Source organism: Carassius auratus, chromosome 41, assembly GCF_003368295.1.
Source record: "Carassius auratus strain Wakin chromosome 41, ASM336829v1, whole genome shotgun sequence".
NCBI classification, from domain to species: Eukaryota; Metazoa; Chordata; class Actinopteri; order Cypriniformes; family Cyprinidae; genus Carassius; species Carassius auratus.
Window position 1 is genome coordinate 10206631 of NC_039283.1, and position 21859 is coordinate 10228489.

Genomic DNA, 21859 nt, shown 5'->3' on the forward strand with positions numbered 1-21859 from the left:
GCAAAAGTTGTAGTTAATAGTTAGTTAATAGTAAGAATTGCTCTGAAGTGCGACCCATTAGATAATATTACAAGCTGTCAGTATATTGTTTGTCCTCTGATTTCATCCACAATAAGCAGATTTTGAATTATTGTGAGATATTCACCTCTGCAGGGGTCATTCTTCACTAGAAACTCATCTAATGCCGTCCATCCACCGCCTACTCGAACCATCAGAGTGCTTCTGAGGATACGAACCATCCGCAACTGCTGAGAGTCGCCAAACTGGTGAAGATCACAGGTTTAAATGAAAAGCATCATTTGATATCATCAGGCATGCAGTCATGAATATTTAGCTGTGCTGCTGCATTTACACCTGGTATTAACATCTGATCTGAGCATGCATATACTCGTTGGTTCTGGTTTTAGTCCATTTAGACCAGGTTTGTTTTGCATTTAAACTGCATCTCCTGTGATGAGAAGAACCAGTTATGCTTGTGCATTCTGTGCTTTTTAGGATTAATTGGTTCATTTAGATGTCTTTGGTCCACGTTATGTTCATTTAACAGTTAAACCACACCAGATATTGCATGAAAATGGACTTCTTCTTGTTTGGATGGCAGCGTTCACATGTATACAAATGGGGAGACACAGTAGCGATCTACGTCACCTGATTACTTGTGATCAGATCACCCAAGACCAGGTGTATATATCAGGTATAGACAGCATTATTTGTACTGAAAAACAGATTTCCACTCACCCTGTAGCGATTTGAGCTAATTTGCTCCACTAGAAATCTCTTTGGACAGTTGCACTGAGAGACCTGACGACTCACCTGCAGAAGTCAGGTTTCTGTTAGTTGTCTTTTTCAGGAATACTCAATGTAGATAGAATATAGAAACTACACACACCTCCTCATTGATTTGGTCTGCATCTATTGTCTTTCTGTAAGGGTCTCGGCTTGGATGGAGGGCACTCACAAATTCATAGTAGTCAATGAATCCATCGGCGTTAACATCAAATATGTTAGCAACCGCAGTCATTTCCAGAGAGTTGGTGGGAAACTCTGTACATATGCAAAGTCAAATATTGCAAACAGTTACATATATACCCATACTATTATTACCCCTGTATTAAGAGCAATATTGCCATATATGTTATCGACAAGGCACTATATAATTTTCAAATACGTTCTCTGCATGGAGGAAGAAATGCTTATACCATAGGCTATATAAAACACATACAGCATATACAATATGTACATATACATATGATATATATATATCATAAATATAAATCAAATTAAATTGTTCCCATTTCTGACACTTTCATATATGTTTTTACTTCATATGATAATAAATTTCATATATGGAAAAGTAATACATGTACATATATTATTTTGTATAAGTGTATCCACCCAAAAAAACTCAAATCAGCAAGCAAGAGTTTTAATGCTCACTAGAGGCCAGCACGCTGTCGATGAACTCCTTGTGAGTGATCCGGCCGTCCTGATCTCGATCAATGCTACGGAAAACATCCAGTATCCGGGATTTGAGGTGACTTATCCACTGCATGTATCTTTTCCGCCAGATGTTGAAGTCAAAATTAGCGAACTCCTCCAGCTGCATGAGTTAAAGAGACAGTTCTTAGACAATCACATGGATTCAAACACAGATGTATTCTTTTATCAAAGTTACAGAACGGTCTTGATCACCTCTTTCAGCCTCTGCAGATGTTCCTCTAGTCTGCTCTGTCTGCCGTGGGCCAGGAGCCAGAGTTTCCTCCATTGACTCACCAGCTGACACATCACAGGTGTCTGAGGGTCCAGCTTCTCCAGTGGAAGAGGAACAGATGGCGGGGGTTTCACTGTGCCTCTCCTCTCTATGAGTAAATACAGTCCACAGAGATTACAGCCGAAAACATGCACACAGTAATCACAGCAGCGGATCTCACAGATTCTTTACTCACTTGCCGGGGCCTTGCGACTGGGAGAAACCTGCTGCTTGGGAACCAGCTTGTGTTTACAGGATTTTGTGGCGTTTTCAATTTCTGGTACCTTCCCTTTCATCTCATCCATGAAATCCTGCAAAAAAAAAAAAACAGTAGGATTACCTGACCTGAAACCTTCATCATGGTTTAGTTTTGAACTTTTTAGAAGCAAAACTGCTCAGATTTTATAATTGTGGCTCTATGCACATCAGTGTTAATTTAGTATCATTATGACACACAGTTATAGTTTTTTTTTTATCAAGTGTTTAAATATATATTTTCTTTATTCTGTTGTGTTTTTGTCATTGTTATTACATGTTTTTAATCTACCTCTTACGACTCAGGCCTCTGTGGCTCTCTCCGACAGCCAACGGAGGGAACCTTCACCGGAATACTGACATTCTTATGGACTACATTACCCAGCAGCCCCGTACCTTGGACTAATCACCACAAGGTGTTCCTCATTCCACGCCCTATTTAAGCTGCAGCCAAACACACACACAGTGCGAATTCTTGTTTTGCCTGTCTGACATTTCTGAGCGTTTATCCCTGCCTGACTTTCCATGCATTACCATGAATTGTTCTGATCCTGACGATTCTCTGCTGCCTGCCTTACTGAGCCTTTGCTCTGCCCACGACTTGGTAATCGACCCTGTCTTTGATTGTCTCTGATATCGCTGACGCTATTGTCTGAACCCTAGCTGTTATCACAACGAGTTCTTAATAAACATTGCACATAGATCCGAATGTCCCTGACTCCTCGTTACAGTTATGTTATTTTTTTGTTAACTATAACTCTAATGTATATGCATCTGATTGTGACAGTGCATCTCACATAAGCATTTTTGAGATTACATAATTTTGTTGATGTTTTGAAAAGTTGCTTATTGATAACTTCACTTTTTTTTATTTTTTTATTTTTTTTGAGACCCTTGACACTGGAAAACAGGATACAAAAGAGCATAATTCCAAATAGGAAAGGAAAAGTTGGCATATAACATTTAGATAAAAAAAGCAATCAGAGCAATAATTTTGAAGCTCAAAGAAGGTAAAAAAAATAGGAAGAGGACTTTCAAGATAAAGACTGACTTTGATCATATTTATATTTATGCTTTTCTTAAACAGATGATAATTATGTCATTTACTCCACTGTTTGACTTTATTTTTTTTTATTTTCAATTGTCATCTATTTTTGAAGTCTAATGTGAATGGATAGTAATTGGGTGTTATTACCGTGTGTTGTGTGATAAGATCTGCGGTGAGCTCGAGGTCCTCAGGCAGTGGCTCCTGCTCCTTCAGACTGAGAGTCTCTTCAGCGGAGGAGATCCAGTCCAGTAATCGCTGGATCTCTTCTCTCTCTGCCTCGAGAGCAGACAGCGTGCTCTGGATCCTCTCGGCCTGCTGCTTCGCCCATGTCTGGACCTGAGCCATGAAATCACACTCATATAACACACTCGTACCTCTACACACAGTCAGGATATACAGAGCACAGCTCAACACAACAGAGACCGCAGTGTTTTTCTGCTGTCTGATTAATAGCTTAGATTTTTTTTTTCTACAAATCAAGTAAACCTAACTATAATCATATAACTGGTCTCACCTCTTCGTAGCGAGTCTTTGTGATGTTGATCCATGATTTGATGGTGATGACAGAGTCTGGATGGCAGGAGGACAGGATCTCCTCGCCCAGTCTGTGAATGTTCTCCAGGGCCGTCTGCTGAGCGTTCAAGGAGCTCATCGACTCCTGCAGATCACAAAGACACTAATATGAATCTCATGTGATTCATGTGAAACTCATGACGGCAATTTAAACTAAACAATGATTTTAATATTAGAAATCTAAACAATAAAATAATTTTTAAAAAGGTATGTTTTAAGACCCTTTTTAAAAAAAAACATGTCCTCTGTACCTGGTGACAGGTGTGAAATGCCAGAAGACCCTGCTCTTCCTCAGGCAGCACTCCATACTTCAGGACCCTCTCAACATCCGAAAGATGTTCCAGGAACGAGTGAACCATCCCATCGAACTCCTCCGCCTGAGAACGAATGTGTTGGGATTATCAAATATGTCTGAATCTACCTCACAAACATTCATCACCATCAAGGAAAAAAGACATACAGTACAGTATTATTTTGGAATTATTATACTTCTGGAATTAATCAATTGAATTTTTGTTTTGGTTTACGTTTTCATTTTCATTTTAGTTAGAAATAGTATATTTTGTGTTTTAGTAGATTTATATAAAACATTATTTTATAATGTCTTTTATTAATTTTATTACGATTTTATTAATTTTAGTATTACAACTTAAATTAAAAGATACATTTTGTCTTCACAATTAGCTGAAAAAAATAATAATTATATTTCATTAAAATTTTTATTCTATTTTAGTGCAGCAATATGTTTTTATTATCAAATGTACAATGTGAATTGTAAGGGGGGAAACATGTACAGTGATATTTTAGCATTACCAAACTTATTTTTTTTGTGTGTTTTCAATTTAATTGTAGTAAAATCATTTGTGTGTTTTAGTAATTTTATTAGTTTAAAAATGTATTTAATTAATTTATATTTCAGTTTTAGTACTTCAACTTAAACTAAAAGAAAAGTAGAAATTTTGCCTACACTACTAACAGAAATTAAATAAGTTATTGATGTTCTGTTTTATTTCTATAGTGTACGATATGTCTGAATGTACAAAAACTGAATGTTATTTTAGTATTACCATACTTTGTATTTCTCAATATTTTGAATTTGTTTATATTTTCACATTTTACATTTTCATTTTAATTGTAGTTAAAGTTTTAGTAATCTTTTTCAGTGTAGTAATCTGTTTTAGTTGTTTTTATAAATATATATTTTTTAAATATGTATTTTAATCATTTTTATTTTAGTTTTAGACATTTTAGTAGACATTCTTTAATTTAAACAAAAAAAAAAAAGAAACTTTGCCTTTGCAGCTAACAACTTAACTAAGTTTCAGTAGTGAGCGATATGTTGGGATTCAATATATATATATATATATATATATATATATATATATATATATATGTTAGAAAAATGTATCACTATCAGTACTATCAGTTACTTTAGTATAATATACTTCATATTAATAAATAATTAATTAATTATTAATTAATTATTAATAATTTAGTATTTAATATAATAAAAATTTTACCTTTGCAACTATCTACAATAAAATTAATGAAATTAATAAAAATTATATTTGATTTAATTTCTGTTAAAATTTGTTTTATTTCAATGAATGTATCTTTTTCAGTGTAGTAATCTGTTTTAGTTGTTTTTATAAATATATATTTTTTAAATATGTATTTTAATCATTTTTATTTTAGTTTTAGACATTTTAGTAGACATTCTTCAATTTAAACAAAAAAAAGAAAAAAAAAAAAGAAACTTTGCCTTTGCAGCTAACAACTTAATAAGTTTCAGTAGTGAGCAATATGTTGGGATTAAAAAAAATAATAATATATATATATGTTATAAAAATGTATCACTATCAGTACTATCAGTTACTTTAGTATAATATACTTCATATTAATTAATAATTAATTAATTATTAATTAATTATTAATAATTTAGTATTTAATATAATAAAAATTTTACCTTTGCAACTATCTGCAATAAAATTAATAAAATTAATAAAAATTATATTTGATTTAATTTCTATTAAAATTTGTTTTATTTCAATGAATGTACATTTAAAAAGCATAGATTTAGTTTGACAGTAACAACACTACAGTACCCTGAATGTGTTTGGTTAAAGTGTCAGGGGAATGTATGACTGTAATGTAAATGTGTGTGTCCTCTCGGGGTGTGTGCTGGCACCTGCTGCAGCGCGGCCTCTAGTCGAGTCTGTCTGGACACAGAGAGTTTACACACAGCCTCCCAGCGGCTCTCCAGCTCCTCCATCTGCTCCTGCAGCCAGTGTGCATCGGCCGTGCTGCTCCGCGTCAGATCCCTGACCGAGCGCTTCAGTGTGCGGATACAGCTGGCACGCTTCCCGAGCTCCCGCTGGAACACCTGCGCATCAGAGGAGGAGCAGAGCTCACCTGCAGCAGCTCAAACACTCAGAGTCAGTATATGCTGAGACGTGCTGTACCTTGTGCTTGTCCATCAGATTGCTGACCAGCTCTTTTTCCCCACAGACAGGCACATCTTCAGCCAGCTGTGGCTCGGCTCTGTACAGCCAGTCATTAAGAGCCTGCAGAGCGTCAGTGAATCTGCCTGAAAACAGCAGAGCCTCTTCCAGCTTGTGCTGCCTTGGGACAGAAGAGCAGCGTTCAGAGCTCAGAAGCAGACTCACAGCACACTACAGAGCTCCGGTCTGCTCACCTCTCGCTGGATTTGCCGCTGATGGTGTCCCATGAGTCTCTGAGCTCAGACACCATGTTCTCTAGGTGCTGCGTGTCTTCAGGACTCTGGGCTTTCTCCTGCAGCGAGCGGCCACTCTTCAGACAGGCCTCGTACATCGGCCGCTTCGAGCGGAGCAGCTTCTGGAACTCCTGAAAACACACAAATCCACTCACAATTCTTACTTTTTTCTCCCAGTTCTGAGTTTATATCTCACACTTTGGACTTTGTTCTCACAGTTGTTGAAATTGTGCATTCTGATTTACATTATGCAATTCATTTTATTTTTATTTTTTTGCAAGTTTATGTTTCACACTTTAGATTTTTTTTCTTTCATGGAATTATAAGTTGACATTGTGCAATTCTAAATTTATATCTTAACATTCTGACATTTATTTCCCCCAACTTTTATATAGTTTATATCTCACAAAATACATACTAAGTATATAACTTTTTTCCAACACTCAGATGCTTCCAAAACTACACTGTAGAAATGACTTTCAGAGATGAAATTATTGGAGTATGTGACTATAAAATACTATTTCAGTCTTTCTACTTCAAAATTTTATGTTAACAAATTCAGTTTAATGTAGAGAAGTGCTAATTCAAAGTCAATCATTTTTATAGCGTACTAAGAGTTTTTTTAAACACAATTTAAGATATCTCAAAGAAAACCAATGTTTGCTGGAAATTATTTGCAGTGTCAATGCAGCGCTGGTCTAAAGGGCAAACCGTCTCCTGAGCCGAAACCCTCTCACATTAGCCTCAGAGTCCTCACCGAGTCTGAGATGTGACGTACCTTCTGTTCAGTGAGCTGTTGTTTGATCTCTTCCTGTGACACAGAGATCTCTTTGTGTGTGTCCAGCGTCTGCTCAACCTCCGTCATCCAGTCCACCAGCAAGTGCCATGATTCACTGAACTGTGGAGGTCAAAAGCACAGACCATAAGAATTTGCCAAGTGATTTCCTGGAAACAGGTCTTTCTGTCAGTGTTGTAGTTCATATGAGAAGTCGATACCTGTTTCGCATGTCTTTTGACGTCCTCGAGTGTTTTCCCCCGGTCTGAGGTGTGCTGGAGGAGTTTCTTGTATCGGTCCTGAACGGTCATGATCAGGTTCTGCACCACATCACAGTCTTCCTTCCTGCTGAGCTCCGACAGACGTGTGGCAGCGGTCTCCACGCTCGTCTTCCTCTCACCGTAAGACTGCACCTCACCTACCAGCACCTAGAGACAGCACGACTGGATCACACAGACACTCACAGCAGCACACACACACACACACACACACACACACACGCATGTACCCTGTGCTCCTGAAGCTGAGCGCAGACGGTGTCCAGGATGAAGCTGGGCACAGACAGAGCGTTTATGGTCTCCTCACACTTGGCCATTTTAGTCAGCAGGTCCTGGACATTACTGTTAAACTCCTTGGCCAGACCAAGACCCTCTGTTAACTTTGCCTAAAAGAAATCAAGGATATTATAGTTGACTAAACTAAGACCATAAAAATATTTTTGTTACTTGGCATGAAATAAAATTTACCTGAAATAAAACTATGAAATAAATTAATAAAATAACTTACCCAAGCAACATTTCTCATTTTTATTAAACCTGATGTACTAAAATAAATAAATACTTAAACATTTAAAAACAACTGGGGGAAAAACAAACACACATACACACACACATGCACACACACACACACACACACACACACACACACACACACTCTTTCCAAGCAATTGCATATCATAACATAAAGCTGTAAATCTAAATTAATAAAAAATAATAATTACACAATTTAGATAATAAAAAGTAATTTAGGTAATTTAATTTACTCTGTCTGTCTCTCTCTCTCTCTCTCTCTCTCTCTCTGTATATATATATATATATATATATATATATATATATATATATATATATACACATATACTTTAAACGTTAATAGAAAAGTATTTTAATTTTTTTTTTTTTTTTTTTTTTTTAGCCAGTAGAAATAAATATTTTAATCGTTTTACTTTTAGAAGTGTTAGCCGGTCATCATAGTCATACTTTTGGAGTAAATAACATTTTTACTTTCTTTGGTTACACTTTGTAATAAAGTTCCATTTGTTAACATTAGTTGACTTCATAAGCTATCATGAACTATCAATGAAAAGTATGTATATTTATATATAATTTAATGGACCTGGGCTGGCAGGAACTGTGTTTTTATTAACTAACATTAATATAAGTAACAAAGATGAATAAATACTATAACAAAAGTATTGCTAATTGGTAAGTGAATGTCTTAACTGACATTAACTACTAGGTTGTTATTTTGAAGTGTTACTCTTCTTTTTAATTATGAATACAGTAAACAATAATGTATATGTAAAAATGCTTTTAAATTCAAGTAAATTAAACTGTTCAAACTGTATGCAATACTATGTTGTAAACCTGTAGATATAGGTGGCTATACTTATGCATCACCTTTCTTTCTTGTATTTTCGCGTAGACAGCGCTCCACTTCTGCTCCAGCATGTATAAGCTATGCTCCGTGCTGGAGCCCCGGGCCACTTCACTGCCCTCCAGCATCCTGTGGATGGCGTTGCGCACATTTGTGTAGGCGTGCATTTTAGAATCCATCTCATTACACAACTCCTGCAGTTCAAGAAACAAGTCAGACTTCAGTGTAAGATTGTGTTTTATAAACAGAGTTTGCAGGGTTAAGACTCCAAATGTTCAGCATGCAGAACTAAAGTCCTCATACCAAATGAGCGCTCAGTCTCTCGCTGGCAGAGTCTGGCATTCCCCACACCGTCTTACTGGACGACAGCCTCAGGTCTGTGTGCTCCAGCCACTGCAGGAGATCCTGGATCTCCATGGTCACATCCTGAACCTGAAACCCAGTTATAAAATACACCACAGGATTTTCAGCACAGTTAAGGATCATGTTTTTTGAAGAAAGGGGAATGGAGACATAAAGCACAATGGGACTGAAACTTGAATTCTGTAATCTCTTGTATTTGCTGGTCACCTGACTGAGGTTATTTTCCAGCTCTAGCTGTCTGCGCTCTGTCTCACAGCGCACAAATTCCCAGCGTTCGTTCAGCTGTTCCAGACGAGTCTGCAGGACATGTGAACTTTCTCCCGCTCCAGACTCCATCAGGTTTCTGCCAGCCAGGTTCAGAGAGTCTACCGTGTGCACATGGGACATCACATCATTCCACAGAACCTAAATGCACAAAACAAAGCACTTTTGTAAGCAGCAAGCAGAGGCTGGCATATAGGGCTTAATATTTTTTATTATTGAATGCTGGCTAGCTGATGACTTTAATCTTTGTTATTCTATGACCATATAGGTAAACATGATTTCACCAAGTATAAAGTGTTTCTGGATCAGCATCCTTGTTGGAAATGTCAGTTTTAGTCTTTCAACCAGGGTTACATGCTTCTTCTGTACCTTTGCTATTCAGCTATCATTTCCCCTCAGATATTAGGGATAAGATATGGGTAGGGATAGGGTAAGGTCTATGTTTTTGGACAGTAATGTTGTTCCAGGATTAACAAAAGATGCTGATCCAGGAATATGTCTTACGTGGCTCTTTCACTTTCTATTTCTAAAAGTAGTAGCCAGCATCCCAGCTAGCAAAAACATGTTTTAAGAATGTTGTCATTTAGTTAGGAAAACATCCAGTTTTGCCTTAATAAACTCCTCATTTGCTGCTTATTAGTAGTTTGTAAGGTAGTTGTTCAGTTTAGGTATGTGTATTTTTTATTATTTTTTCTTGGTTATGCGAACGTTGCTTGCAAGTATTATGGGAATGTTATTTTTGTATGTTCTCTGGACATTTTGAAACAAGTAGGAACATAAAACGCTAGATAAACATCCATCTAAAAGGTTCCTGAAATGAAACATTCCATGAGTTTTTGTACTTGGAACTGTTGTGGGATTTTTGCTCATAACTTTGAGAGAACCTTTCCAGAACGAACCGAGAACATTCCTTGTTAGTTGGGATAGAGTAAATACCATGCAGCATTCAGTAAGTATCGTGTTTCTAACTAGTCAAACTAAGTCAAACTAGTGTTTCATTGGAAACAAGCATAAATCATTGTGAAAGTGAGGACACGACATTGGCGCAAGAATGTGCACATAAAACAACTTGGAGTTTGAGTTTGTACCTTGTGCTTGGCTAGCTCTATCTCACAGGTCTGCAGGTCAATGCTGATTGGCTGAAAGGCCTGCAGTAGGTCAGCTGTGTGGGAGAGCCAGGCGTGCAGCTCATCGAGCGTGTTCTGGAACTGACCCAAGCCCAGCAGTGCACACTCCAACTGGTGCTGCTCGAAAACACAGGGCTCTCACTGAAGTACCATTCTGATGAAACAGTATATATTTATTTCCATTTAGCTGAGATTTTACCTGTCTGCTGACAGTCTCTGATTCCAAGTTGTCCCATCGCTGGCGGAAGTCACCCAGTGGGGAGATGGACCCAGGCCGCTCGGTGCCCGGGGAGAGACGACACACAAAGCGATGGTTTAGACTCTCAATCTCGATCTTCTTCTGATAGAGCTCTCGCTTAAATTCCTGAAAGAGAGGTGATGATGGCATGACCATAAAAGCTCTGAGGAAATCTGATTGTGAGAATTCAGTTTTCAGCATCCAAGGTAAGTTGTAAGTGTGATCTAACCTTCAGGTCACACAGCTGCTCTTTAACTGATCCCAGGTCAGATCCCACTGAGAACTCCTCGGTGGATTTCAGCTCTGCAGACTTCAGCCACTCAAAGAGTCCCTTCAAGAGAAGGACTTATTTTTAAACATTTGTAATATTCTCTTGATCCATCCTACAGTACATATGAATACAGTTTCTTCCATGGTCTCATAAAGTCAGTGTAACCAGCAAGAGATTTCATTGAATTTAATCCAAATTCTCTACAGCTAGCGTTGGCCTCTCTCAGAAGGGCAGCCAAAAGCCCTGCCAATTGGCAGGCAACTGGCCAGTCTGTGAGAGACTCATCACTACAACCACACAGAGGCATGCATATTGAAATACTACATCGCTAACATCACTGGATGAGACAAGAAACCACTTCTACAGTAAGTACCGAATTCATTAGGTAGCCTAAAATTTCAGGTTCTGCCTTTTTTCTGTTGTTTTCATACTTGATAATGATGTGTACAATACTAGGAATTTGTGTTTACAAATACCAAGACTCAAACCTGTGACCTTTGGGTTTCTAACCATTAGGCCACGACCGCCCCTTAAGGTAAGGTACTTACTTAAGGTAACGATTGAAAATTAGTAAGCCTTATAGTATGCATAGCATTGTATATAATAGACCAATTGTGGTTTGCGAGAAATACAGATCTACAACGAACAATAAAAGCAATGTAAATACTTCTGCATATAATTTATGAGGACTGTAGAGAGCACAGTATGGGGAAAAAACCTGGACATTTTAAGTTATTTAGAAACCCCAGCCACGGCGTCCATTAAAAAGAGGATTTCATCCTACATTTGGAATTTTTGAAAGGAAATGAGGTCTGTTTCTTGTGGCTAACTCACCTGCATGCTGTCCTGGTAATGAAGAGCCATTCGCAAACATTCTTCTAACTTTCTGTTGCACTCTGTCCAGATCTTACTGAGATTGTTCCATGTGCCATAAAGCTGTGGAGAAAGACCACTGGATAGTGAAATATAAACAATTAAGTGCATTATGTAATCCTACAGCAGTTTCTAGGGGGGTTAGTCTCATTTCAATTTCAAATACAAACCTCATCCAAACTTTTGGTGACCTCTGGTTTGTCTGTGTCACCACAAGCTGACATGAGTTCCATTCCCAGAATTCCCAGTGTGTCCAGGTCACCTTGCAGAGAATCAATGTCCTCCCTGAGTGTCTGAGAAGGCAGGATAAGAGAGTTCGGATGGTGTGAGGCAAAGAGTTGATTCAAAACTTTCAGGACGCAATGAGGAAATATCCTTAAATAACCTTGCTGAAAGACCAAAACAAGGCAATGTGCATATGTTCTGTTTTGGGCGCTAGTCACCAGCATGCTAAAGCAAAACTAGTAAGATTACTCTGGTCAACCAGCCTCACAAGTATTTTCAGCATTTCTGGTTCACCAGCTAGAATAGCAATAAACCAGCCAGTCTGGACCAGCATAGAGCAGGGAAACAATGACAACAGTATCATGTTTGCATCCTACCTGCATGGTCTCCAGGCTCTGTCGGATGGTTTCTGAATCTGATCGACTGGAGTTGAGGTCCAGAACAGCCTGCTGGGCATCATTCAGTCCAGCTGTCGTGTCACTCACTTCATTCCAGAACCTGACTGCCAGATCCAGGAGATTGAGAAGCCACTTCTCCTTCTCTTGAGCTTGCCTTTGAGCCTCTTCCCAGCGGCTTGATAGACTGCAAACCCGCTCTTGAATGGCTGAAATGACCAAGATCATAACAGACAGACAATGCTTTTGAAACAAAGTGCTTATGACATGTTTTGTCATGTAATGCTGTATGTGCCAGGAGATGCATGTGATACATAAAGTGCTTGAGGTACCTGTGCCAATGGAACTGTCCCCAAGAGCCCCTGTGTTAGTCATGAGCTCCTGGGCCTGTGTTCTCACACTGCTAAGGTCCAGATCCATTTTGGAGAGCTCAGACAAAGTGTGCTTGTTGTCCTGTAGCTGCTCCTGAATTCTTGGGGTGAGGCCTTGAAGAGCTGTTGAGGCCTGCAGGTGACTACACAGACGCTCCAGTCTCTCTCCAATCAGAGTCATCCTCTCATTCAGCTGACATGGACATACAGAGTGTCAGGAGCGAACTAGCATTTATGCAGCCAAATTGTTACAATAATGTCTTTCTATTCCACTTTAGCAAAACATATGGCTTCTTTGAAAACAATTTATATCAGTATAAGGTGGCGTTGCTGTAGCTCAGTTGAGCATGGCATTAGCAACACCAAGTTCATGAGTTTGAATCCCTGGAAAGGTATAAACTGATAAATGTTATTCAAAAAGCTTTTAACAACAGGTTAATTTTTTAATCCTTTACAAATGTTTGGTACAGTAATCTCATCCTCTGGTTCTTCCCTTCTCATACCATAGGGTTCTAGGACACTCATTAGAAGTAGGTCCTCTCTGTGACTTATTCAAGTTCAAGAACATCTGATTTATAGCTAGAAACCATGTTAAGCGAAACTACAGCTGCATTCTCCAGTATGTATTGTGGAGAAAGGTCTTTACTATCTTGCAAAATAATGCTCAGAAGGCAGAGTTTCAGACGTCAAAATGATACCTTATTGTAAGAAGACAATAAAGCTGAGATGTCTGCATAACATCTGACCATCTCAGTCTCAGCTCAGTTTTATACAGTTTACAATGATTTTATTTTAGGTGTTTTCCTGCCAATACTCTTGTTCTCTGTGTAAGGGTGGTAAACTGCCAACTAGCCTATGTCAAAACATATAACAAAGTGATTATTTGGAGTATTTGACCAATCATTTTTATCCAAAGAACATGCAGAAGGCCATGTGGCTAAAAAAAGAGTATCTTAGTATCAGTAAATAGCTAAAATCTCAAGCTATAATCCCATTCTTTCCTGTGTGACGTCTCTCACAGTCATGTTGGCCATGAGGCCTTCAAAACACATCTGGCTTTCACAGTATTTAAACTACTTCTACAGTTGTTTTCTATATTTCAATAGGATAAACTAAATATTTGATCATATGCACCAGGAATCAGCATTGAATCTACATGTGTGTCACCTGTGTATAGCGGGGCAGAGACTCCTCCAGTACTCCAGCAGCTTCTCGAACCCTGTCTCTGATTGCCAGGTGCTGCTCTTCAGTGTCCCTAGCTTTCTGGCAGAACTCCTGTCCCTGAGCTGCATTCAGGTCTGATAGACGCCAGGCCAGCATGATCAGTCGTGCTATCAGCGGCTTATGCTCTGCTATGGACTCCCTGATGCCCTGTTTAGAAGTAATGGAGCCCCATGATCAAACATTGGTTGGTTGCACTTTATTTTACAGTACGTGTACTAACATGTACTTATAGTGTACTTACAGTGTATTTATCTAAGAAAGTTCTGGTAATACAAGGTAACTACATGGGGTAGGGTTAGGTTTAGGGGTAGGTTCAGGGTTAGTACCTAGTTATTACATAGTTATTGTAATTACTATAATAAGTACATAGTATGTACATGAGGAACAGGACTGTAAAATAAAGTGCTACCCATTGGTTTATATATTACTTTACATGAAACTACTAATCAAGTCTAATGATTGCATTATAAAGTTAAAGAATTTTCCTATGAACTGTGTCCATTAAGATACTGAACATAGTCAGATGGTTATTCAGTTTTTGAGTGAATACTGTATACTACACAACAATTATTAACAATTATTAACAATTTCTCTGAAGAAGCAGGTTGTTTAGTACCTGTAAGAGGTCCTGTTGTTCTCGGAAAGCCTCGTAGCTGATGGTGTTCAGTGTAAACTGACCAATAAGGGCTTTGGTTTCTTCTAACCATGGTAACACCTCAGCATAGCCCTCTGAGAACTGAGACAAGAGCGACTGAGCATGCTCCAGCTGAAGCACGACATGCGAATTAGTGGCAGTAGTGACCTGACACTGCTCCTGTAAGGTGTCTATAGAAGACTTTGTAGGAAAAAAAGATATTAGTAATATGTTGGTTCTTGTCTAGGTTCTTATGCCAAAATATTAAAAAAGGTACTAAGAATGAACGTAGCTTACCTGGAGTCTCAGTGTCTCCCCATCCTCAGTGTACGTTTGCAGGAGTTCCAAAATCTTGACCATTTTCTCAATGTTAAACTTGTGCTGCAGAATCTCTACAGCAAGTATCTGCAGAAAAACAGACATTATTTGAACCATTTTGAAGCTTTTTACAGCATTTGTAGTACAGGTGCTTCTCGATAAATTAGAATGTTGAGGGAAAGTTCATTTCAGTGATTCAACTCAAATTGTGAAACTCCTGTATTAAATTCAATGCACACAGACTGAAGAAGTTTTAATCTATGGTACTTTTAATTGTGATGATTTGGGCTCATATTTAGCAAAAACCCACCAATTCACAAATTAGAATACTTCATAAAACCAATAAAAAACATTTAGTGAATTGTTGGCCTTCTAGAAAGTATGTTCATTTACTGTACATGTACTCAATACTTGGTAGGGGCTCCATTTGCTTTTGGCAGTGAGGGTAGGTGCCAAATTCTGCTGGAAAATGAAATCAACATCTTCAAAAAGCTGGTCACCAAAAGGAAGCATGAAGTGCTCCAAGATTTATTGGTAAAGGGGTGCAGTGACTTTTGTTTTCAAAAACAATGGACCAACACTAGCAGATAACATTGCACCCCAAATCATCACAGACTGTGGAAACTTAACACTGGTCTTCAAGCAACTTGGGCTATGAGCTTCTCCAGCCTTCCTCCAGACTCTAGGACCTTGTTTTCCAAATGAAATACAAAACTTACTATCATAAATATGGCCCTTACTTACTATATATAATATACTATACCATAGCCCAATGGCAACAGTCTATTTCTTCTTCTCCTTAGCCCAGGAAAGATGTCTCTGACATTGTCTGTGGTACAGGAGTGGCTTAACAAGAGAAATACAACAACTGTAGCCAAATTCCTTGACACTTTTGTGTGGTGGCTCTAGATGCCTTGACCCCAGTCTCAGTGCAATCCTTGTGAAATTCGCTAAAATTCTTGAATCCGGTTTGCTTGACAATCCTCACAAGACTGTGGTTCTCTCGTTCATTGTGCATCTTTTTCTTTCACACTTTTTATTCCCACTCAACTTTCTGTTAACATGCTTGGATACAGCACTCTGTGAACAGGCAGCTTATTGGCAATTACTTTTTGTGACATACAAACCTTGTGAAAAGTGTCAATGATTGTCAGAGACTATTTTGAAGGCTCAGGAAAACTTTGCAGGTGTTTTAAGTTGATTAGCTGATTGGTATGCCATCATATTCTAATTTGTTGAGATCGTGAATTGGTGGGTTTTTGTTAAATTTAAGCCAAAATCATCAAAATTAAAAGAACCAAAGACTTAGACTATTTCAGTCTGTGTGCACTGAATTTATTTAATACATACATTTCACATTTGAGTTGAATTACTGAAATGAACTTTTCTTCAACATTTTAATTTATTGAGAAGCACCTGTATATATAGATATGCAGAGAAACTCTTTGTGAATGTGCAAAAACTCACTTTCTGCTCATGGAGCTGGGATGTAATGACATCTTGGTCCAGATTAATGGCTCTGAGCTCCTCTAATGCCAGTGAGGTGTCTCTAAACCAAGCCAACTCTTTCTCAACAGCCTGTTCCAGCTGATTAAATGCAAACAGGGTGATGGGTAAGTAAGCATTTAGCAGCGGCTTTTATCCAAATTACTTAGAGTACATTTCAAGCAAACTGATTTAGATGCCTTGCTTAGGGAACAGCAGCTTTCTGGTTGCCAGCTCTTATCTTTAAACCACTACATCACAGTTTTCCAGAATTATATTCTGTGTATGACAATTACCCATCTGTTTTTTACCTTCTGCCTCTCCGAAGAACACAAGACTGCATCCCCAGTCTCAGTCTGGGCAGCAGGAGCCAGCAGCTCTCTTTCAATGCGCCCAAGCCATAGGTGGAGGTCTTCTTGACTGGAGGTACATCGACTAGATGCCTCCAAAGCCTGTTCCAGCCTCTGCAGGACATCAGCACTACCCAGACTCATCACTGAGTACCGGATACGCAGACTGTCCACCCGCTCCTGCACCAGCTGGGTTTCCTCCTCTTTAGATTAACATGCAAAAGACCAAAACATGTTTCGTGCTCTTGTGTGGTAATGTGCATGGTTTAGTGCATTCAAAGAAATAAATTGGGAGGAAACACCACCTGAAATCTTTTCCATGAGGTCATGAGCACATTGCTGGAGTATCCCCAGGTCGACACTCTTAGCTTTTATCTCTTCCATGACTGCCTAAAATGTGATAGAGAAATGCAAAATTTTCTTTCACACTGAAATATTGTAGTCTGCAAATGTATTAATGGAAAACAAAAGTGTTTTGTTAACCTTGGCCTGTAATGCAGCTTCTTGTAGATGGAGCATCCCTCTCTCTGCAGCGCGGAGCTCAGCTAAGTCCTGATCCACAGATATCAGCCATTGCTGAAGTCTGTCTGTCCTCTCCTGGAATAGCTGAGCTCTTGGCAGAATGTCCTCCAGAATCTTGTGTCTGTCAAAAGAACTCACATTTCATCACTAATGTCAGATTTACCCTCCTAAAACATCCTGTAATAAAGTCAGTCCGACAGCCCCATCTAAGTGGGTATTTCTGGGAGCAGAATGAGTTGCAGTGAGGACCAGACTGACCTGCTGTTGGTGCCCTGAAGAAGAGCCTCCCACTTGAGTTTGAGCTGTGCAAGCTGCACTTTGGTCTTTTCACTGTCATTTCCCTGAAGCCCCTCTGCTAGGTGTGGACCCTCCTGTATCATGGTCTCCATACTGGGTCTCCTGTCCGCTAGGAAGCGCTGTAAGAGCTGCAGGACAAGAAACGTATTATCTTGAAGAAATGTATTGTTCTCCCTCCAAGAGCAAGGCATAGGCTCAGAGACCTAAAGTGCCAGATCCAAAATATTATCCAATCTAAAAAATCACCTAAATGTGCAGTTCTGTGGTTCTCCATGACAATAATTGAGAGACACTGGAAAAAGTGTCCCAGTTGTCAATTTATGGTGTAAGGCCTAGACCAACTCTTGCAGCTTTCCTGCAACTTTTATCTCCAGCAGACAAGGCCTGTGATTTTTTTTCAAGAGATCCTGAAGTCTTTAAGTAGCTGGTTCTGCTGTGTTTGATTAGGGTTGTTGATAAACTCTGCAGGACAGTGGGTCCTCAGGAGCAGGGTTGCAGACCTATGGTGTAAGGTGGTCATGATCACCTCATATGTGCCCTTTGGCAAATTTCATGCTTATATTATTGTTAATACGGCCACTATTACAACTGCTTTTGTTACAACTGTTTTATTACAGCTGCTATTCATATAGGTATTGCTCCTTTTGAGAATCTACAAACTTTATAATGCAAATTGTTCTCTCTTGTGGCGCTTAAGCCAGATGCTTGTATCATGTGTCAGAGGAGCATTGTGGGCATTCAGGTAAGTTTCACCTTACTCATTAAGCTAACAAAGATGCATAACACAAAAAGGTGATTTTTTTCTTCTTCACCCATTCTCATATCACACACAAAGGCATTCAAAGTTTATTATATGCATGAACTAGTATGCTTATCAGTTCAAGAATGCGATGAGAAATTACACTACAAGGCTTATAAAATAAGATAGTCTTTTTTATTAATAATTTATGTAAATATTCATGTATTAGTTTATTGTTTGTTTGTCTATATAGCCCCAAATGCATTTTTAACATACCTTCTGTTCTTGCAGTTGGGCTTTCACCACCTTAAACTCTGAGGATGGTGGTTTTTGATTGGCTGTCAGCTCCTCAATCTCGCAGACCCATGTCAACAGTGTTTCCAGATTTTGCAGGAATTTCAACGGATCGCTGAAATCATCTTTCAGAGCCAAAACACTACTGCCATCCTTAAAATAAGACCAGAAAATATGCAAATTCTTAATATATATATTATGAAGTACAATTTAAGAAAAGATCATTGAAATGTACCTTCAATTGATCTAGACTTGATTGCTGGTCTGAACTGAACTGACCATCTTTCTGCAGCTGTGAATCAGAACAACTTATTTAACTGCTCTGAATAAATCGGTGATGCATTGTTGATACATTGACTCCAATATCAATTAAATAAAAATGGTAAATGATGATAAAATGAAGGAAAATATGTTTGATGAAGAACCTTAAAATTGAAAATAAATGAAAATGAAACTGAATAACCTCTGCAAGTTCCTCAGCAGCTCCAGTAAGGACTCTAACAGTTCTAGTAACAATAGGGTCACCTCCTTTGCCCGCAGGAGGATACTCTGTCACCTCCACAATCTCTGTAACAATCGTCTCTGTCACCTCTGTGACTTCAGTGACCTCTCGAGTGTTCAGAGGCTTCCAGGACCAGGGACTTCCAGAATCCCTTCTCTGCAGGCTGCCTCTCCTGTCCACGGACCCATACTGACTCAGGGGGGACCTTCTATACTCCGGAATATTACACCTTCTGGGCAAAGACTCATTTCTTGGTGTTTTTACTGGGGATGGAGTGCTTCGCCAGGCGTTGTCCAGAGTGCTGGTCGTGGTGACAGTAGGGGCTGGGGAACTCCTCTGCTTTTCCGGTGTTGGAGTTTGTCGAAGAGCCTCTTCCACGTCCTCTTTTCTTGTCTCTTCTTTAGGAGGCTCTGGGAGCGGCCATTCACTCCCTTGCTGGTAGCATTCTTTCAAGACACTCTCATCTGACTTAACTTGTTTGGACTTTTGTCCCAAACAGCTAGGTCTGCTAATGAGGTTACCCATGATTCTTCAAATCCACGGGTTAATCAGGTCCCTGTGCCATACATACAGGTGTTGCCTAAACTACCTACAACACAAGAAAGTTAATGAACAACTTCAACACAATGAGAAGATACTTTTCTTAAACAGTGAAAACACCAATATATTTTCAAGGAAACAGTATTAGTCTCCACTGCAGTTTTCAAAAGAGATTCATCCAGCTCTGACAAAGACCTCTGAGCTTAAATCTCAATTAGATTCCTTGCTGTCCTACAAAGGAGAGTCTTTTACCAATGTCACACCAACAAACACCACCATCATTATTTATACGGCAGAGACAGTAGCACTTGACTGAGGCTCTGTCCTGACCGAGAGGGGCCAGATTACTGCGGGAGAACTACAACATGAACACAGAATTGCTAGTACTATCCATACAAATTCAACTGACAAGCCTGTTTATGAGGGCAGTCTCCTCCAGAATACCCACAGCTCCTCCTGGCAGCCACAGCCCCGGTCCTCTGCCAAGACTATCCCCGGGATGGCCCTGGGAAACCATTCAACTCCTGATCAAATATGACAGGCATGGAAATGCTCCTTCATTTCTTTGCCACAAAAGAATGAACAGTGTTTTTTTTAGTGCACGTGTTCATGGTTTACTGGGAAACACAGACCACATGCCTGAGGAGCGGGACAGCGATGAACACGTAGACACACACCGAGTTTAATGTGCAGAAACACTTCTTCAGTGATATATATATATATATATATATATATATATATATATATATATATATATATATATATATATATATATATATATACTGTATATATATATATATATATATATTATTTAAATGTGTGTGGTTGAAATTCATGCAGGCCTTTACTAGGGATTTACTAGTTTGGCCAAATTACTGTCCTGACAAACAGGAAATGTACATGTTTGCCAATTAAAATTTTACATGCTGCTTTGTGTGAATTGCAATACCGAAATTATAAAAAAAGAAAACAGTGCTGTTTCAGTGTTCATGGAATCTGTTTGAAGATTGCAGGTGGTAAGTGAATATGCAATCTGTTCAGAGAAGAAAGATTGATTTCTTTGTTGCAAATATATCTTCTAAAATGTACCGTTCATATTGATAATGTCTGCACACAGTTTGTCTTTGTTGAGATCTCTTCTGAAAGTACTGGAGACGTGGACTGTTTTGAAAGAGAAAAATCTAAGAAAAGTCTCCATTTGCTAAAATGGCAGACAAAAGCAGACAAAATCAGAAAAATACCTCACAAATTCACAAAGCTTTTATTTTATAGAACGTAATGACATGTTGGCCTTTGGGTTGAAGGCTTTGTTTGTGCAGGAAATACAGAGCTCTGTTGAATCCAGATAAGAGTGCTTGTTAATTGCACAGGTGATCTGGGTCAGTCCAGGTCATTGTGGTTCACTGCATGCTAATAGCGGGTGCTGAGGGATCTGGCTCCAGACAGCAGACAGACCCAGTGTTTCTAAATCACTGGAGCAGAAGACTTAGTATCAGCCCACATTCTAGCAGGGTGGATTAGTTTGAATAATGTGTGAATTGACATTGCTAACACGTGACAGGCAATACTGTAATGATGAGTTTGATGCTCTAGCTTATAAATTGATTGAACTAAACAATTACTGAGATCTCTATGAAATTGCTTTATTCAAGAGACTCAATGGTCATGCATTTGCAACACTAGCAGAGATACTGGTGAATACTAAACATATGGCTTGTAAGAAACATTTATCTTCATTCGGTTTCCATAAAATTAGTACATAAAGCTATACAATCTATGGAATCAATCTGAACAGTATCACCATTGACAAATGTACTTCCTCAAATCAAGTTTAATTATATTAAGTCTTTCCATCCATCTCACACCCAGTCTAAATCCTTGATGAATTACTCAAGGAGGATGGGAGTGAGGTTTAAGCAATAATGTCGAAACAGCCAGTGATGATGTAAGAGCAGTTACACAACAATCATTTGAATATTAAGATTTACAAGCATTATCTAACCTGCTGTGACTGTTAAATAACATTATACACCCCAGTG

General features: G+C 38.7%; 1 protein-coding gene across 5 annotated transcripts in view; it reads right to left on the reverse strand.

The window, feature by feature from the left end:
* The window catches only part of macf1b (microtubule actin crosslinking factor 1b), a 28621-nt gene that overhangs the window by 4207 nt on the left and 2555 nt on the right, over nucleotides 1–21859 (reverse strand). For all 5 annotated transcript variants that reach the window (XM_026228872.1, XM_026228874.1, XM_026228871.1 and 2 more), the window contains 36 exons: nucleotides 19242–19869; nucleotides 19014–19070; nucleotides 18761–18931; nucleotides 17707–17873; nucleotides 17410–17569; nucleotides 17232–17316; nucleotides 16888–17129; nucleotides 16559–16678; nucleotides 15071–15178; nucleotides 14756–14974; nucleotides 14083–14286; nucleotides 12877–13108; nucleotides 12527–12753; nucleotides 12095–12217; nucleotides 11886–11987; nucleotides 11010–11111; nucleotides 10742–10906; nucleotides 10504–10659; nucleotides 9359–9556; nucleotides 9092–9220; nucleotides 8812–8982; nucleotides 7644–7799; nucleotides 7357–7563; nucleotides 7139–7258; nucleotides 6322–6491; nucleotides 6089–6248; nucleotides 5815–6009; nucleotides 3878–4003; nucleotides 3568–3711; nucleotides 3201–3389; nucleotides 1947–2061; nucleotides 1693–1859; nucleotides 1438–1600; nucleotides 890–1044; nucleotides 739–813; nucleotides 146–263 (listed from right to left, as the gene is read on the reverse strand). In XM_026228872.1, coding sequence (XP_026084657.1) covers nucleotides 146–263; nucleotides 739–813; nucleotides 890–1044; nucleotides 1438–1600; nucleotides 1693–1859; nucleotides 1947–2061; nucleotides 3201–3389; nucleotides 3568–3711; nucleotides 3878–4003; nucleotides 5815–6009; nucleotides 6089–6248; nucleotides 6322–6491; nucleotides 7139–7258; nucleotides 7357–7563; nucleotides 7644–7799; nucleotides 8812–8982; nucleotides 9092–9220; nucleotides 9359–9556; nucleotides 10504–10659; nucleotides 10742–10906; nucleotides 11010–11111; nucleotides 11886–11987; nucleotides 12095–12217; nucleotides 12527–12753; nucleotides 12877–13108; nucleotides 14083–14286; nucleotides 14756–14974; nucleotides 15071–15178; nucleotides 16559–16678; nucleotides 16888–17129; nucleotides 17232–17316; nucleotides 17410–17569; nucleotides 17707–17873; nucleotides 18761–18931; nucleotides 19014–19070; nucleotides 19242–19805 — 5962 coding nt within the window. In that variant the 5' untranslated portion in view covers nucleotides 19806–19869. The remainder of the gene's footprint in view (nucleotides 1–145; nucleotides 264–738; nucleotides 814–889; nucleotides 1045–1437; nucleotides 1601–1692; nucleotides 1860–1946; nucleotides 2062–3200; nucleotides 3390–3567; nucleotides 3712–3877; nucleotides 4004–5814; nucleotides 6010–6088; nucleotides 6249–6321; nucleotides 6492–7138; nucleotides 7259–7356; nucleotides 7564–7643; nucleotides 7800–8811; nucleotides 8983–9091; nucleotides 9221–9358; nucleotides 9557–10503; nucleotides 10660–10741; nucleotides 10907–11009; nucleotides 11112–11885; nucleotides 11988–12094; nucleotides 12218–12526; nucleotides 12754–12876; nucleotides 13109–14082; nucleotides 14287–14755; nucleotides 14975–15070; nucleotides 15179–16558; nucleotides 16679–16887; nucleotides 17130–17231; nucleotides 17317–17409; nucleotides 17570–17706; nucleotides 17874–18760; nucleotides 18932–19013; nucleotides 19071–19241; nucleotides 19870–21859) is intronic.